This window comes from Athene cunicularia, assembly GCF_003259725.1.
Source record: "Athene cunicularia isolate RWA chromosome 6 unlocalized genomic scaffold, athCun1 chr6_part1, whole genome shotgun sequence".
Lineage (NCBI taxonomy): Eukaryota > Metazoa > Chordata > Aves > Strigiformes > Strigidae > Athene > Athene cunicularia.
The window spans coordinates 7,519,060-7,537,700 of NW_020799105.1; the positions used below are offsets into that span (position 1 = coordinate 7,519,060).

Here is an 18,641-nt window from a genome sequence, read left to right on the forward strand (position 1 = left end):
CTGAGAGAGTAACTTTGGGATACCTCAAAATGGCTAAACGGCTCAAAGAAATCAAAGACTGTATTTTGCCTCCTGCATTTGGCAGGAAAATGGAATACTTCCTTCTCATTGTAGCACACCCCGAAATACTTAAGATTATAATCATCAGAAAGATTGGGATTTCTTTCTTTCAGATGAATAGATGCATGGCAAAAATTCCAGTTTTTTATTCTTTTAAGCCTCAGTTTTTGCTCTCAGGATGTGTCATGTTCTTACCACGAAAAAGAAGGGTTGCTCTTCTGTGATACCCAGAGAGCAGAGGGAGTAGTTAAGTATTAAGACTGCAGCATTTTGTACTTTTTATGAAGATGTTTATGAAAATTATTTCCTGTTATCAAAAAGACACAGTGTCCAAAAGTGCTGTTCTCTTTATAAGTTCACATTGTTGGAAATACTAAGGGTTCTCTCTTCTCCTGGACAAACAGCCTCTGTAAGATCACACAACCCCCTAGACATAATGACAAAGACATTTTTGGATGATGATGTGTTAAATGTTCATTACACACTCTCTAGATTATTTGCACTTTATCTGTTCCCATCACTTTCCTGAGAAGTTTATTAGTAATACAGAAGATTATAAACTTTAGAATGTTATCTAGCAAACATAAGAAGTCTATACGGATCTCTGGTGAATGAGGCATGGAAGACCTGCTTATCTCTTCATGCTTTTTTTTTTTCAGTGTCACTTCTGTGAGACTACATGACAATGTTTTACGCATAACTGTTCTAGCAACATATAGCTGTTTTGTTCTATGATTTAGGATCCTGAAAGGTTTGATTCTATTCCTCTGAAATCTGCTTGAAGAATCATCTGTTTTGTAGAAACCCTGTTTATATTCCTTGGCAGGTTTTTGCATGTAAGTAATAATTAATTGATGTGGCTGTGAAGGACTAATGCTCCCTTTTATTAAGGGGCTGATTAACGTTCTGTTCTCACACCCTAAATTTAATGAAAATTATTCAGGCCTCTCACAAATGTAATGATAACATTTCACCATGGCTTTTTAAACCACATTCTTCAATATTCTGTTTCTACAGAATTGAAAACTATTTTAAAATAACATGATTCTGGAGAAAAAGTAAATGGTTCACTTTTGAAATAATGTGACAATATTTTAATAAGAAATGTCTGAAACTCAGAAAATCAAATAAATGACACCTATGCAAAAGGAATCATACCTGTTCCTAATATGAACTGAGGAATGAATAAAATGAAACAGAATATAATTATAAAAGAATTACCATATTTATTTTCTATTAAAAAGAGGCAGTACATCAAGGTTTAAAACATAAATATCAAAATTATTGCACAGTTAGCCAACTAGTTTTGTTGATCAAACAATTTTACAACATCATTGTTCAATAATATGCTCTGGCAGATTAAACTCCACAAAATCCATGATGTGTACCTTTTCTGTTTACATCATAAATCATCCTACAACAGTAAGATAATTGTTCTGGCGTATGTATAAAACATCATACAGTAATACAATACATGCTTTATGAAAGCTGGAAAGAAGGAAAGAAGAGAGAATGTCTCTTAATGCTTCCCTTTATACCTTTGACTCAAACAAATTTAAGCAACAGATATTTACCCTCCCATTTGCAGTCATTTAATATAGGCAGTTCCAAGTATACATACAAATACACATATATTAAGAGGACTTGTGATAAATAGCTATTGCTTTTATAGGCAGCTTCAAATATACAATCTTCTGTATGTCTCTGAAAAATTAATGTCTAGGTTTAGTCTATAAAAAAATGAGTTCATCCACAGGTAATATCCTTAATTAGAATGTGACTCTGTGAATGTCCCAAAGAGTTTGTCCCAGTGGGTGAAGTAAGGAGCATAGTTTGATTTGAATTTCAGATGATGGAGATCATGATGTGGGGCTCCTCCATACAAACCAAAAGGCACAAGTCGGTGAGTTGACCATGGAAGGTCATATCCGGAATGGTCCTCCACTGACAACCAAATGTTTACAAGGAAGAAAATCATTTCTGTCAAAGGATGGCATCCGAGGAGCACTGGGTTGATAGCAGCAAAAAATCCCAGCGAGAGCAGTTCCCATACACTGGAATACTGTGTGGTAAGAGCAAATGTTGACACATGTTTGTGATGGACCTTGTGGAAGGTCTTGTAGAGCCAAGGCACCTTGTGATGAAGCAAATGCCACAGGAAGTACTCAAAATCAAACAGAAGCAGGCAAACTCCTACTTCCAGCAGGACCTCAGGCAGCTCTGGAGCTATCACTGGGAGATTCATTGGTCTCCAGTACCAGTGCAGAAATGTCACTGGGAAAATCAAAACAACGTGGTGATAAGCACTTTGAATAATGCAAGGCACCATCATTGCGAGAGTCGGATAGTTCTGTGGCTGGATTTTGTATTTTCTCAAGTTTGGTAGTCTAATGCTTAAAAAGTCCAGTGCAATATATGGAAGACAGAAAGCCATGTATGCTGTGAAAGAAAACAGCACTGGAAAAAACGGTGACTTGATCAATGGCTCTTCTGCTGTGACAAAGTCCCAAAGAGACTGAAGGCACAACCTGTCCCGCTGTCTATCCATCGGGTAGCTCAGCAGCACTCTCTCTGTCAGGCTGCAGTTCATGCTGCTTGCAGTCTGAGCGGTCTGTAAATCCTGCAAGCCTTTATGGAGCCAGCTCAAGGGAAAACTCCACCCATCAGAAATCCTCCTTGCTTAGTAATACGTAGCTTTAAAGAGGAAGTTCCTTTTCCTGTTATACAGAAGTGGTATAATGCATTACAATCTCAGATCAGAATCAGCTGGACCGGGTAATCACTGGAGATCTACAAGAGACTCAAATGATAGGAAAAATAAGCAGAAATGTGAAACTCTGTCACTGGAATTCAGAGAAAGACGGTAGGAACATTTTACACTCCACAGTGCACACACTTGAAAAACTGCTCTCTCTTACTAATTTTAAATTTTATCATCCTTTGTATCATCCTTTTGCCTTTATAGGTAAGGAAATACAACCTACCATTGATTTTTTAATGTGACTGCTACCAAAGATGTATGTGTACCTAAACACCAGGTCCGACCTGTGGATGCTTGGTGGGCAATTGATATGTGCAAACACACATTTTTCTTACTGATCCCTTGGGTATGCAACAGGCTAAGTCAAAACCTTAAGGAGACCTACAGTATGCTTCCAGTCTGAATGTGGTGTCTGTGGCTTATCTCCATCTACTTTTAAGGTTGTTGTCCTTTATGCTCCCATACCTATTTGACAAGGCAAAATCCACCTGACTTGACTAGATGCAAAATTGAGCCAACAGCTTTTGGAGAACAAAAATATCCCCAAGTTGCTGGAAAGAATATAAGGTAAAATCTTGTTACACTTCCAAACTGATACTTATTGCAAGTATTATTGCATGATTACAGCATTTGCTCCACATCTCAACAGGTCTTTGAACAATATGATATGAAAATCATCCTTCACCCAAGTATCAAGCTAAGTATGCAATTAAAAGATCCACTGGTTAGACCTATGTCCTTTAAAGTATGTTCCTTTGGCCATAGGCAAACACACAGCAGAAAGAAGCTAGCAGTCTTGACTCTCAACATTTCTCATTTGCTGAAAGTATTTTAGGGGTAAACGATGGAGGTTTTGATTGAACCACTGAGACATCACTCCTTTTGTGCTTTTAGAAAAAGACAAAGCTTTGAACATTTAGGGAAACAGAGCTTGCCATCAGCTTCCTATGAACTCACCTCTTTTGTAGGTACAGCATTTGTTCTAATACTGGCAATGAGCTCAACTTCCTGATGTCTTTATTAGCTTGTTCAGACCATTTTAGTTCTTTGCTGTTCAGTAAAGAAATCTGATGGAGGGAAATGGGAGATGGAATTTCCTTGCTTCTCAATAATTAAGAATGATTAAATAGTAGTGACCTTTTCTGAACTATACATGGACTTCTCCTAATACTTGTTTGCTTTCAATCTCAACTGTTTTCAAGAGTTTCTGCTCCAAAGAAAGTGCAGATTAGCTCTTTCCTTAGACTTCAAGGAGTTTATTGGAAGAGTAACATTATCTGTGCTATTATCCAGGCAACCAGAAGTTCTTTGTTGGAGACAGGTATGGTACAGTCTTCAAAGACTCTGCCCAGTGCATATACATTTTAGAAATAGATTCAAATTCTCTGCTGTTGTGAGACTGTTGTGTTGAACTCAGTTAAATCAGACTTTTGAATGTAGTGAAACTAAAACCCAGGGAGAAACACTAATTTAATGGATGAGGATCTACATCCAAGAACTTAATATCAATCTTCTGATTGTATTTTATCCTGACCTCCATTTGACAATAAGGACATGAAAAATGCATTTGTAACTCAATCATCATCTGGGTCTGAAAATATTCTTGTGAGAGATGCTTTCTGTTGATTTATATAGTTACAATCAGAAATTAAGCCTCCCAGATGGGATATATGATTCTCTATTTTATTAGAATTGTGCAGGGATTAAATTTATTCTATAATGTATTCCAAATCTGCCTAAAGGGAGATTGACAGAATCTGCTCAGCTGCCCTAAAGGCACTCCTCCAACTAATCCTGAATAGCCATGTGGAGTCTCAAGCAGTTTTAAAACTTCTGCTGCCTATAAGCTAAAATTTGAAGAATAGGCATTTTGCCTGTAGATTAGGTCATAGAAAAATATTCTTAAATCCCTTAATGAAAAATAACAGAATTCTGCAGTCTTATTACTAGTATATCCTGCAACATGAAGCTCAAGCAAGGCACAAAGTGAGCAGAACTTACCTGGGAGCCTGATGCAGCCCTGAGCCAGGCTCAGCACACCACAGTGCCGGCCACACTGCTGCCCACGCTTCACACCCCATCTGCGGGTGCTCTGGAGGATGGGGTCTGCTGGCAAGATGTACCCCAGCTGTGCTGAGTCAGGCGCAGCAAGTGATATGCTCAGAAAAATTAATCCTCATGCATCAGAGAGGGCAAACCTGTATTCTCCAGAAATAGAGTTCAAGCTGTTTGTCGTAGTCACCAAAAAAGCATTTATCACATATTTCCACTCCGCTAACTTGTGTTTCTTTGTCAGCATAAGGTACAGTGCGAAGAAAAGACAAAGTACACACAAATCCTTTCTGTACTTAATTCAGCAATACAGCCCCAGCTTTTTTCAGTCAACTTGCAATGTTGCCAAACTTTCCCATGTGTTACAAGACTCTAACCGGGTCTCTCAAAAAATCAAGACTCCTGCTACAGAGTTTAGGTTGAAGGGCACATAGTTTGGAATGAGGCCCTGCAAAGGGTCTTAAATAGATTCCACATGAGCACAAGACGCAAGCACCTACCCCAGGCTCCTCTGTTAGGTACAAGCTATAAGGTAAACAGCAAAACACTAAGTGGGTAGGAAAACGAGGAAAAGTTAGCAGGAGGGAAAACCAGGATCAATATACTGAAACTAATGTCACAGCAGCAGAAGCAAAATTTCTTTTTTTTTTTCTCCTCCTCTTCTCCCCGTCTCGATGGCTGGATTATTGTTGTACCAGAGACAAGGCAACATCCCAGTGCATGCTGAGCCTTCTACCAAAAAAAAAAAAAGTGCTGGGGAAAAGGGTTGGTAGCTTGTTCAGGACAGCAGCAGGGAAGCAGGACAACATCCAGAGCAAAGGCAGGCAGAGGCAGTCCCTTCCCGCATTTCGAAGGAAACTGTTACCACGCTGCAGAAGTACAATAAATCTGAGGTCCTCGCATCCTAACTCACCTCGGCCCCCGAGCCCACACACACGCCGGGTACTCGGGGATGAAGAACACACGTTCCTCTTCAGTTTTGATGAAAAACTTTAGCCTAAACATAAAATGCTTAACCGAACTAACACATTTTCTTAATCAAATTATTTCATACCAACACTCCACCTCCCCAGCCAAGCTTCACCAAAAAACCTCTCCAGCCAGCACAGAAAGCTGAACCAAAGATCTTTTTAATGAATTCCTAACAATGGCTGGGGATGGAAAGCTGCCAGCAAACTAAATTGTTAATTCTCAAGCTTTACCTTATCAATAGCGGTTTTTAAAATAACCATCAGGAAAAGATCCTAAAATTCTTTCATTCATAATTCAGTAGTGAGAAATTGATTCTTATTCTCTACAGCTACACACATTCATCATTTCTGGAGGAGTGAGAATGCAACAGACTTTTCAGCTGAGTAACCTCAGAAAATAAGACTTAAGCAATCACATTACAGGTGTGGCTACTGTCCACCCAAACTTTGTCATTTTTCATTTCACTGATGATTTCAACGGTTTTGTTCAGATAAAGTTCATTGAAAATAGGTTACTGGAGAAGAGATGCCATTATTAGCATGCTTGTGATGGACAATGCTGTAGCATGCGTTTGTATTTTATAAGATATCAAAGAAAGGAAGAAGACATAAATGCTTTAACTATAAGGAAAATCTTCCACCAAGAGCCATATATTATTATATATCAGAAAACCTATTGAGCCATCAGGGTTTCTCATATCTTACTGATTAAAGTAATTTGTAACTTTTCATATTAAAGTATTCAATGCTTCCTTTTTATTGTATGGAACATGCACCATAAGGAGTAATTTACAGAAAATTGATTATATCAAACACCCGCTGTTATGCTAGTATACTTTTATATTACCCAAAGCTGACATTCAGCCAACCTTCAATATCATCTATATACATCTATAACATAAAGATGTCTATAGAAAAGGCACTGAATACGTAAGATCTGCTTTGAAAAATGTACCATTCATCACAGCTCTTCTTATTAGACCAAGCTTCTCACTCTTCTCCTTGATGATCAGGGTGTCTTATTTTGCACATTTCTTTCTACTGACACCTTTCCAAGTTTGTATCACACAGTGCTTGTAACTTTAGCAAGCCAGGGAGAGCACAGCAGATCATAATTCCCATAACCATCCCTACTCCAGCAAAGCAGAGAAGCTCCATAAAGGCTTTTGTGTAAAGCTTCCAGTATTCCAGCTTTACTTCCAGGCACACACAGGGTTCATCAGACAACAAAACTGGCAACACATAGTTTAATAAACCCTGCTATCTTGACTGCACATCTACTGCATTCAGAATGTACAGAAAGGTACATTTATTATTGAATATGACAAAGGTCAAAAACTGGGTCAAATGTACTGCAGCAAAGATTAGTTTCCTGCATTACTATGTTGTTAGATACTATTTATGAGATTACTGGACAGTCCACTAAGCAATCCAATTACTCAGGGTTTAAGAAGCTTTCCACTATGTCAGTGGTTTGAAAGGAGCTTCACCGGGAAGCTTAGAAAATGACTCTGTCTTGTAAGCAGTTATTTACAACTGGTTACTTAAAAGTCTCAGAGAAGTCCCCCAAAACATGAATGGCCTTTTAGGCTTAGGAAAAGCCTCTTTCAGGACAAAATAAAAAGGAAGCTTACTTGGCTATTTTACTTTTTTATTGTGCTTGTTCAATAAATGAATAGTGAAAAACAGACTCGAGTTTCTGGATTCTGTCACATGCATTCATGAAACAAGAAATGAAATGCAACACATTGCTCCAAACTTCAAGCAGGTCTCATGTTTATTGAAATATCTCAGGCTTAATAAACATGATGCACATGGCTCTTGCTGTATCACATACCCTCTCAAGCACTAAGTTAGTCACTTTGGATTCCCACAGAAACTTTCTTTCAGCACAACAAGGTGAAGCAAACATGGCTACTACAAATATAAAGCAAATTTAGAGGTCCTGCTAAGAACTGCAACCGAAATAGCATGAATGACTTTTTCCTTAAACAAGGCCTGAGGATTCCCTGAGTCTGAATTAGGAATAAAACAAACCAAACAAAAAACCCCTTATTTATGGCTTATGCTTTTTTTTTTAAAAAAAAAAAAAAAAAAAAGTTTGCCTCAGTTTAAAATGCACTATTTTGTATGCCATGTAGAAAAGGCTTTTTATCCTGTTGGGATTACCAACAGAAATCTGGACTGAACCCAACCCTGGCACAGAATTTATCATCTGGACTGAGGCAACTGACTCCAGAGATTGTTCATACATCTACAATTAGAACTTTTGTGCAATTCAGAGGAGCCAAAGTCCTCTGCATAGTCAATGCAAAGAGCAAGGCACCTATACTACAGACAAATACAGCTCCAAAGTCAGACCTGTGAAGCAGATGTGAATCCTCTCCCCCCATTAAATGGGAGCTTAGCCCCATTTTGAAGTGGAAACTTCAACAAATGGAAACAGCCCTTAATACTGCCAGGCTTCACCAGGGTGTTGAATAGTTCCTGAATACAATGGTGGCAAGCACCACATAAACAGCTAAGAAGTAAACAGATCTTCAAAGCAGCAGATGATTAAACGGAAAAGTCCAAGCAAATTAAGTCACTCAAGCTACAGAATTAATGCTTTGGCTCTTCCCTCATCAGTAGTATACTGGGGGAGCTTGCTTTCTAGTGGTCAGTGCAAAGAAAACAAAACACGAGTATGTTACATGTAATTCTCCTTGGAAGTCATAACCTGTTGATAAAGCTAACAAAGTGGTATTTCTTTTAACCGCTTCTCTTGTTCCAGGAATCTGCAAGGGCAAATAACAGTCCTTATCCATAGCTGGTACATGAAACATGAAAGGCTTCAGGGGAACCATTCAATCAAGAAAAATACAGCAATGAATCAGTCCTAAAATAAGAGATTTCATCTTCTCTGGCTTCATGACAGTTCTTCTGTGTAATACTGAAAGAGAAAGTCATCTGATGTAGCTAGCTTGTATGTGATGGCTAAAATAATAATGCAGAAAAAAAAAAAAAAAAAAATCACTAAGTGCTTTTTAAAGTACCAGCACCAAATGGGTTTCTGCAGTACAAGGAGTACTTCTGAAACATACTCAGAAGTGGCAATGTACTGAGAAATGGCAGTGGTTTATGCACACTGAAATACTTATTGTTTTAACTGTCAAGCACCTGAGGTGCTGAACGGACTAACTTGTCTTTCAGACATGTCACTAAGTTTATATGCATGACACACTATTTTTTGTGCAAAGTCACACTGCTGGTTTTTGAGTGCCACTGTGTGCAAAATCAGCAGGATACAATGAGAATTTCTGCAGGATAGAGAAATAATACTGAGAAAAACAAACTGAATATGAATTCAATTCAGTAGTCATTGCTGGCATTTTAAAAGTGCATCATAAATAAACAATGTAGCAATATTGCCAGAAAAGCGTATGTTCCAAAAAGACAAATTCCTGGTAAACTAATACTCTAAAATACCATGCCAGTTTAGAGATACTTCCTAATCATGTTAATTATTTCATTATACATGCGGTAAGGTGCATCAAGGCCCCAGATGAAATCCAAATGTTCCCATTCTGGAATGCTGTTGTGGTAAACCAAGTTTGTGATCTGAGTGAGCAGCATAGCAACATCCTTTGGGTCTGCCAGCCAGTCCTGTCCACCAGACCACACTGCAGTTGGTACAGTCATTTCTTTTATTTTGTAGAAAGGGGGAGTAGACTGAGGAGGTGGAAAGTGAAAACAAAAGCATTAGAAACAAGAAGTCTTCAGCGTGCTATTACACTGCAATGTAACATACTAGCAAATGCAAGAAGAATGTGTCAAATTCTCATTTTCTCTTCCTCTCTCAGGCAGAGATGGAGACTGAGTCCTGACTAAACAGAAAATGTAACTTCAAGATCCTGCAGTATTATAGCACACATGGCCATAAAGATGTGGTTTGAGGAGTTTGCAAGATAGTAGGGTAGCAGAAGTCTTAGAGAATGCATCCCATCCAAGTTATTTCTAAACTCTAATCAAATTCTAAGTAATTGCTACTCTGGAAGTATGATACTGCAACCTTTCCCAGTCACTAAAGTGATAAGGGGCAAAATATTTTTAGTATTGCATATATAATTTTAGAAACAAACATGCATGGAGATTAAACAGGCTGAAGATAAGCAATACACATAAACTGACAGTCTATGTCTTAATGTGAGAAGTGTAGTGGGATCTCATGATGTTGGGAGGTAGGACCATCCTCAAAAACCAGTATGCCATCACAACTTTATCCAAGCTTGGACTCCATACTGACTTAGGACTACCTCAGAGCTCTACAGTCCTGTCTTTTTTTTTCTGGAGAAGGCAGATCTCCAGTTGGTTACTGGGCAACACTAGTGGCTCTCTGAGTGCTGTGTTTATGCTGCATGCTAGAGAAGCTCCCAAGGACTCTTTCTGTGACACTTAAGAATTATAACATACCCATAGAAGATGATTACCTGGTTGTAGTGAACCATATTTGCAGCCTTGCTTCCCCAGTCATAAGCTTTGAGTTCCCCAGTCTTCACAGCCTAAAAATAAACAAATATTCACACATACAGAGAACTGCACTTTTATTGAAGGAATAAAAAAAATACAGGTCACCTGGAGAACTGGCAAAGGCAACTGTCACAAGAAACAGCGAAATGCCAAGTATTAACACAGACAAGTGTCACTGCTTTGCCCAGTGTCACAGGAGAGGGAAACATTAACATTCAATACCATTAGACTTTGTCCCTTAAGGTTTTACACTCATTCATAGCAAAAGTAGGAAAGATTAAGGAAAACAGTTTAGTACATCCAAAGCCAGGACCTAGCAGCTTCATGCCTACTTTTGAAATATTTATCTTGCTGTATATGAACACAGCATGAAGCTTTCTTAGAATGTCTACTGTGTATGATTTACCACCTATTATTTTTCAGAAACATTAGTCTATATAGGGATCTGAGGGCAAAAAAAAAGGTCTTCACAGATTTCTTTCCCAGCCAACTCTTGAACAGCTACATACAGCAGACTACATTGCTTCTGAATAGATGACTAAGTCCAGTTACAAAATCACAAGTAGCACTGACCACTACTTGCATGGCAAATATCTTGTATTTGTCAGCCTTCTGAGCAAGCTTCAGGCACAATAGCATCACAGGCATGAAATTGTACACTGAGATGAAATCAAGAATACACCAATAAAAGAGAGAATTAAGCCAAACAGAATAGAACAGAATGAGTGCTGCTTTTTACTGGCTAAAAATATAACTTGTAATCAAACCGGGGTTTGCCGAAAGGGGAAAAAATACTTTTTACAGCATCTCTGAGTTAAGTTATTCCAATATATTGTTTGTTGGCCTGAAGTACTTATAGTTAGCCTATCTTCAGAGAAATAGGAGAGAGGGGTGAGCCACCATCAGTCAGTATCAAAGCAGCTGCAGTGAACAGTTGCTGTTCTCACAATTAGCAGTTCCAGAATTTCACTTGGGCTATGCTAGAGATATATATTTTGACATTTTATTCCATTTAAATATCGAAGTCATCAGCAATCTACAAACAAGCTAGAGTCACAAACATTTTAGATTCTAGAAACTCTACCTGGCTCCAGTGGATCATGTTCTGTACAGATGTTCCCGCAGGACAGTGTGTTGAATACACATCCACTCGGCTCTGCAACAAGATAATTAATGGAGTTTACTCCTCACAGTGCAACCATTGTTGTATCTTGACCAACTAACAGAAAATTTTCCATCCATCTTAAAACTGTTATAGACAAGAGTTAACTGAAGCCATATATACAGATGAGGTAAAAGGTTCAAATGTTTGGGGGATTATTTACAATTAGCTGCAGAACTTTAAAGCTGAACTTTTAACCTGATAATGATATCCCTTAAGCATTTTTTACATATTCAGAATATCTTTTTAAAAGTGCTAGTATTGTAAGAATTGGGAGCACATTAACTAATATTTAGATGGACCCCCAGAGAAACTTTGCATTACTCTACATCTAAACTAGTAACTGTCAATTCAAAGTGATTCAAAATTCCATACACTTTGAGTTTAGAAGTATAAAATACCCAGAGGAAACTTAGATCTTGGCAGAAAAAAAAAATATTTATGCACCATTAAACCCATGAAAACGTAAAAAAATGCACTTTCACCTTGATATAAAATACAAGCATGTACATTTTTGCACAAAGAATGGTGGAAAAAAAAAATGCTAATTCTACCTCATGCCAATAAAAAAATCCTCAGCCTTCATCCACCTGTGGGTAAACTGATATCAGCTTCTACTGATTTCAGAGAGTTAGAAACACTTTTAAGAAGCATTATGAAAAAAAGGCAGTCTCACACCAGCTGCTGCTAACTAACTTTTAGAGAACAAAAGAAGCCTGTTGAAGTCAGAATCGCAGAATCACAGAATCATTCAGGTTGGAAAAGACCCTTGGGATCATCAAGTCCAACCATCAGCCCTACTCTACAAAGTTCTCCCCTACACTATATCCCCCAACATCTCATCCAAACAACCCTTAAACACATCCAGGGATGGTGACTCCACCACCTCCCCAGGCAGCCTATTCCACTGACCACTCTTTCTGTGACGATTTTTTTCCTAATGTCCAGTCTGAACCTCCCCGTTGCAGTTTAAAGCCATTCCCTCTTGTTCTATAGCTAATTATCTGTGAGAAGAGACCAGCACCAACCTCTCTACAATGTCCTTTCAGGTAGTTGTACAGAGTGATGAGGTCTCCCCTCAGCCTTGTCCTCAAACTAAACAGTTCCAGCTCCTTCAATCACTCCTCACTGGATTTGTTCTCCAGGCTCTTCACCAGCTTCATTGCCCTCCTCTGCACTTGCTCCAGCACCTCGATATCTCTCTCGTATTGAGGTGCCCCAAACTGGACACAATACTCCAGGTGTGGCCTCACCAGTGCAGAGTACAGGGGGACTATCACCTCCCAAGTTCTGCTGGCTCATGTTCAGCTGCTTATCAATTAGAACCCCCAGATCCTTCTCTCCCAGACAGCTCCAGCCACACCTCCCCAAGCCTGTAGCAATGCATGGGGTTGTTGTGGCCCAAGTGCAGAACCTGGCACTTGGCCTTGTTGAAGTTCATCCTATTAATGTTGGCCACCGATCCAATCTATCCAAGTCTCTCTGTAGAGCCTCCTTATCCAGATGACACTCCCGCTTAACTTGGTGTCATCTGCGGACATACTGATGAGACACTCTACGTCCTTATCAAGATCATCAACAAAGATGTTAAACAGAAATGGTCCCAACACCAAGCCCTGAGGAACACCACTTCTGACCAGCCGCCAGCTGGATTTAACACCATTGACCACCACTCTCTGGGACCGTCCAGCCAGCCAGTGCTTGACCCAGCAGACAGTTCGCTCATCCAGGCCACGAGCAGCCAGTTTTTCTATGAGAATTCTATGGGGAGCTGTGTTGAATGCTTTTCAAAAATCTAGACAAAGTCCTTTGCAAGTCCCTTGGAACTAGAACCACAGATGAAGCCATCAGCAGGGTCAGAAATTGGTCCCAGATAAAATAATTTCACATGTCCACTGAGAGCAGAAAACTTCAACAGTTCTCTTGAAAATGATTGAAAACTGTATCTTTATTCCTCACTTCCTTGCAAAGGGAATTAAACACTTGCACCATCATATTAATCATTTCTCTTACCCATTTCCTCAACAGATCTAAAATAACATATTTGAGCTTTCCACTAACAATTTAATTCTATCCATCCAAGCTGGGCAGCTACATCTATACCACAGAAAGTTATTCATCCAAACTCAGTATGATGAAGGCATTTGATTTTTTCTAATTACATGTAAATGACAATCAGAACAGTCAATACTGTATTAAGACTTCACAATAATTCAGCTATTAAGACACCAAAACATACCATATTCAAGTTTCTCTCGTTAAAACCACACAGAAGAAAGAATATGTTGCCACAAAGGTCATCAAGTATTCTGTGGGTGCAAACATGGGTAGCAAGCCACTTCAGCAAGTAATTCTGAGGGAGGAATTCTTTCTTTCCAAACATGTCCTACAAAATAACAGACACATAGGACAAACATGTAATTGCATAGAATGACATGGGTTCAGTTTTTAAGCTACAACAGTCTTGAATTAAATACTTCCATTTGAACTGGTGACAGCTGTGTCATATGAAAGTGATTTATCTCATTACCAACCTCATCTACAGTCCAGTGTGAAGGTCATGGTTAGTGCTTTTGCTACAAATGCTGCAGTCCATTATCCCCACAAAAAATACTGGGAACTGGGATCATCATTAAAGAATTGCAAAGCTTACCTCAAATTCTAATCAGTTTTAAATTCAGTATTTTACAGGAGTACTACACAGTTCCTTGTGATCAGAGCTGTTTAAGGCTAAAATATTTAAACTGCATCTATAATATTATATGGCTTTGTACGTGCAACTTCCCCTCCTCAAACCACATAAGAAAAACAAGTTATGAACTGTGGTGGCCACTTCCTCCTGATGAATATTTCTAAAATGTCCAAGAATCTGAAAATGGCCCAGTGAGGACTTCCTTGAAAAGTGACACAGCTCTTTAAAGATACAACTGACCCATGGGTTTGTGGCTGTCATGTACTTCTGCACTCCAGCTTTTTTTGCAAGTCATCATGAGAATCAAGTTCCTCAGCACAACACGAACATCTGCACAAGGCACTGATCAGCTGCTATCCTCATCAGACAAAATTCATTACACAAGCAACAGGAGATCACAACTGTTAGTATCGCTTTTATGTATCTGCCTTTGGAGCAGGGAACTAATAATGCAAACAGACATGCATTAAATCTATACAAGATATGTTAAGAGAAGGGTTTATCTCACAGAACAAACAGCTCTGTGTGGGAATCTCCACGGGTGGTGGAAAGAAAAGTGATGGTTAAAAAATGACACATAGCAGGATGTTCACAATGTCTGACTTCAGGCACTTACTGCAGGCTGCTAGTCTGCCTACATTCCCTTTGATGTTAATAGGAAGGGTAAACTCCTCCAGAGGATGATTCACAGCACCTAAATAAAGCTGCTGCTCTTAATCACCCTCTGAAGGATCCTCTTCTAATAATAAATGATTAATTGCAAAACAAATCTGTTAAAGTTCATGACAATTCAAAAGTTATCATATGACTCTTCTAAAATAGACGAACTATTTAATCATGTGATTTCTGTAGCATAAATTCTAGAAAAACGTAAATTGATAAATATAATTTTATTCCACCTATTAAGTTGTCATTGTAAAATACTACTTTAAACTGATGCAAATTGTCTCATCAGACAGCAGTAAAGCCAGGGAAGCCGCTGCTTACCTCCATCCCATATGGAAAACCTGGCCCAGTATTCTTGTCAAATGTGTTAATCTAATCACAGCTATTTATTAATAATCTTTGCTATGCTGTTTTCAGCTAGAAGGGGAGACACCTCATTTGGTTTCAAACACATTTACACGCAAATACAAACCTTGAGTAGCAGATCAGGAAACACTCCCAATTTTGCCAGAGGGCTAGTGGCAAACTTGACTGTAGCTACTGGTGCCAAGGCAAAGAACATTTTGATTTTCTTAGCCAGCTGTGGCAAAGTTGAAAAAGCAATGAAAGCTGTAAATAATATGAGAATAATTAACCAACCTCACTGACATAAGTTAGATGAGAATTTTACCTGGCAGTGATTCTAAAAAATCTAAGATATGTTGAGTGTGCACAAGTATTTTTAGATTAATACTTTGATTGTTGTCTCTAGGATCAGTTTAGAAGTTTTAAATTAATCTAGTTACTATGGAAAACAAACTAAATTAGGCAAAACAGAAGGATTTTTTTTTCTTCTGAAAAACAAGTTCATGCTAATTAACACAGCACTCTTCCAGCGCTTTCTATCTGCAGGTCTAAAAGTACTCAAGCCAGGCCTTACTACAGCAAAATATTCTGGAAATGGGAATCTTTATTCTACATCTTTGATGACTCTAATTTCATTATGCACAATTCATCAATTTATTTTAATAAAAATTGTACTGGTAGCTACCTGTGACTTCAATTTACCATTTCAACAGATTCCTATTTTAAGTAAATACAGTAAGGTTAAGTCTTTTCTTTTTAATGTTCATGACTATTACAGGAAACAGCTAGAAGCCAGAAGCAGTAGATTTCAAAGGCCCTACTTTTTCATCATTAAACCACGTATATGGAACTTGGTGTCATTTCAAACACGATATATTCTAACAAATGCAGCTCTTTACATACCCACTGTAGTGCCCTGTGAATGGCCAATGTAAAATACTTGTTCCTGGCCAGTCTTCTTCAAAATTAAGTCCACTGAGGCTGGAATGTCATACTTGGCCATTTCATCAAAGCTACAAAGCAAAGATAGAGAGTCAGATACGTAAGTAAAATTATTAGTGTGGAACAGCTGCGGAGCTTTACTGAACTACAAAGTAGTTGTTTGGACATAAAGAAAAGCTTGTTTTGGATGAAGCAGGTGATTAAGTCTTCATGCCAAGCACCAGTGAAAGCAATTAATGTTCTATTGACCACGTATGAAGGCTGTCTCAGGTCACTATACTGACCATAAAACTCCCCTTTACTGCCCAGATATGTGATCACACACGTAAGAAGAAAAAAACAGATCTGGTACATTCACAGTGTGACTGAACTGAGATGATGGTCAAAGAGAGGAACATAAGCCTGCTTGCAAACATCATGTATTGTTTCTCTAACAAGACAAGGATACCTGAAAACCCAGAATTCTTCTTGTTTCACTGTGAAGTGTGTGTGTTTCCTGGACCAGGTGTTCCCTCTGCTGTTTCCCAGCCACACATCATAGCCAGCATCTGCCAGCATAAAGCCGAGGCTGTTGTAATCCAAGTTTGTGATCCAATTGCTGGCATCTGCAAGCAAACCATGCTGCAGAAACACAGCAGGCCTTGGACCTGAAAAATGAAGCATTTATCATAGCTTCCTGCTCATATGGAATTATTCTTAGGCATTCAATTCAAGTGAGTTACTGAAAGTTTGCTTTAGGTTTGCGCTTTGAATATTTGATTAAATATTAAAATATACTTAATCTACTAAAGTTAGCAATTTCTGTAATATTCACAGTACCATGAAATCAAAAAGCTACTTTTTATCATTAAGATTTTTAAACTAGCAACTTGTTAGTTTCCCAGCTAGAGTCAAAAGACTCCTTGAGGTTCAAAACAGACAGCAAATGTGCAATAAGCAAACATGAGAAAAGCAGGAGCTACAAGAAAAATGCAGGTAGCCCTTACAACTGGTTCAAGCTCACAAATACTCAGTGGAGTGGCCCAAACACAAACTGCTAAACTACTTATGACCCTTGCACTGCCCCTAAACCTGGGGAAGGCATTCCCATATATGTGCTACTGAGATCTTTGTTTTCTAGTTAAAACAATGCCAAACTAGGGTGCTGAGCTGTGGAAATCTCTGCAACTGGCACTAATACTATCTCTATGCAATTCCCTTCCATTACCGTAGCTGTGGCGGAACCTGCAGAGCAGTACAAGTAGCCAACAAGGGAATCTGTGTTTCAAAGGACCTTCTCCCCTTGACTTAAGTAGTTAAAAGAACCACAGTCAAGACCCAGGTGAAGCTGAGGAAGCCTCTCTCCTGACTTCCCCATCCTGAAAAGGGAAATGACATCTTTATGTGGAATACAGATTCAAAAAACTGAAGGTTCCTGCTTCTACACAAAGAAAATAAACTAGCATAATCCTTTAGGAAGAACATGACCTTCAGAAAATCCAGATCTGTCTCTGGATCTTGCAGTAGCACAGGTGTTTGGGTTTTTTCTGCTTTAATAACTGAAATTCGATAACGTGGTAACTTTAGCTCAATGTCAGAGATAACTCAGGAATTCACCTCCTCCAATGACACATCATTCTACTACAGTACTAATGCAATACTTCCTCCATTGATAATTTAGACTTGGATCTTTCAGCAGAAACAGCCAAGTCACAACTGCTTCAATCACCTACACCCTCCATTCCAGATCACGTCCATAAAAGTTTGCTGTGAGTTCCAAATCCAAATTAGCAATATTCCTTCCTCCTGTCAACCTTTATACCTGTGACAAGGAACCCTTTCAGTGCCTGCTTTTCCCCTTTTGTTAAGAAAACATGTTGTGGCATACTGTCCTTGCAACCAGAGCAAATATCCAGCAGTGCCAAACTGGCACTGGAGACAGCACAGTTCAACACAACTATTCACTCCGCTACAGTAATACTTCATTGCCAAATGAACAGTGTGCAGGATTTCTAAGCCTAACATTAAATTAGTTTTCAGTAATGTTCACTTTTAGATTTGATACCTTCTTCCCTTTTACTAAACTCAGATCAACAACTTCTGGTTTAACTGCTTTAATGCTTTAATTCTGTTCTACTATTAGCCTCCAATTTTTGCCAGTTCCTTTTTCACTTTACCAAGCAGTCACCAGATCTGCACATGAATTGCACAATCATATGACAAACTGACTTGGACAATAATAATTTTGTATCACCTCTGATCCCCCCCAGAGGGGGAATAAGAAAGGTAAGAAAGGTACATCCTTAAACTACAATTTCCACTATGAAACACTTTTTTTCTCTTCACTGCACCCCCAAGAAGTTGAAGACAGACTTATTTCCATGCCCTTCTTACCTATGCTATGCAGGGTTTTTTTTAGAATTGTAGTTAATACTAAAGCAAAAAAATCACTGATGTTTTGCTTGTAGGTTCTCTGGACATTCCCCCCCCCCCCCCCCCCCC

The 18,641-nt window shown here is 38.7% G+C and overlaps 2 protein-coding genes across 2 annotated transcripts in view; both read right to left on the reverse strand.

Moving 5' to 3' along the window:
- Positions 1-1,271: 1,271 nt before the first annotated feature.
- Positions 1,272-4,746, reverse strand: CH25H (cholesterol 25-hydroxylase). Its single transcript, XM_026851735.1, has one exon. It carries the CDS (start codon positions 2,648-2,650, stop codon positions 1,826-1,828), a length of 825 nt encoding a protein of 274 aa, XP_026707536.1. The 5' UTR covers positions 2,651-4,746; the 3' UTR covers positions 1,272-1,825.
- A 3,184-nt stretch (positions 4,747-7,930) lies between these two features.
- Positions 7,931-18,641, reverse strand: part of LOC113481510 (lysosomal acid lipase/cholesteryl ester hydrolase-like) — a 14,540-nt gene continuing 3,829 nt past the window's right edge. Inside the window, exons 3-9 of the mRNA XM_026851231.1 lie at positions 16,609-16,807; positions 16,122-16,231; positions 15,346-15,482; positions 13,755-13,901; positions 11,438-11,509; positions 10,314-10,385; positions 7,931-9,555 (exon numbers count right to left, since the gene is read on the reverse strand). Of these exons, the coding sequence (XP_026707032.1) occupies positions 9,322-9,555; positions 10,314-10,385; positions 11,438-11,509; positions 13,755-13,901; positions 15,346-15,482; positions 16,122-16,231; positions 16,609-16,807 (971 nt within the window). The 3' untranslated portion in view covers positions 7,931-9,321. The remainder of the gene's footprint in view (positions 9,556-10,313; positions 10,386-11,437; positions 11,510-13,754; positions 13,902-15,345; positions 15,483-16,121; positions 16,232-16,608; positions 16,808-18,641) is intronic.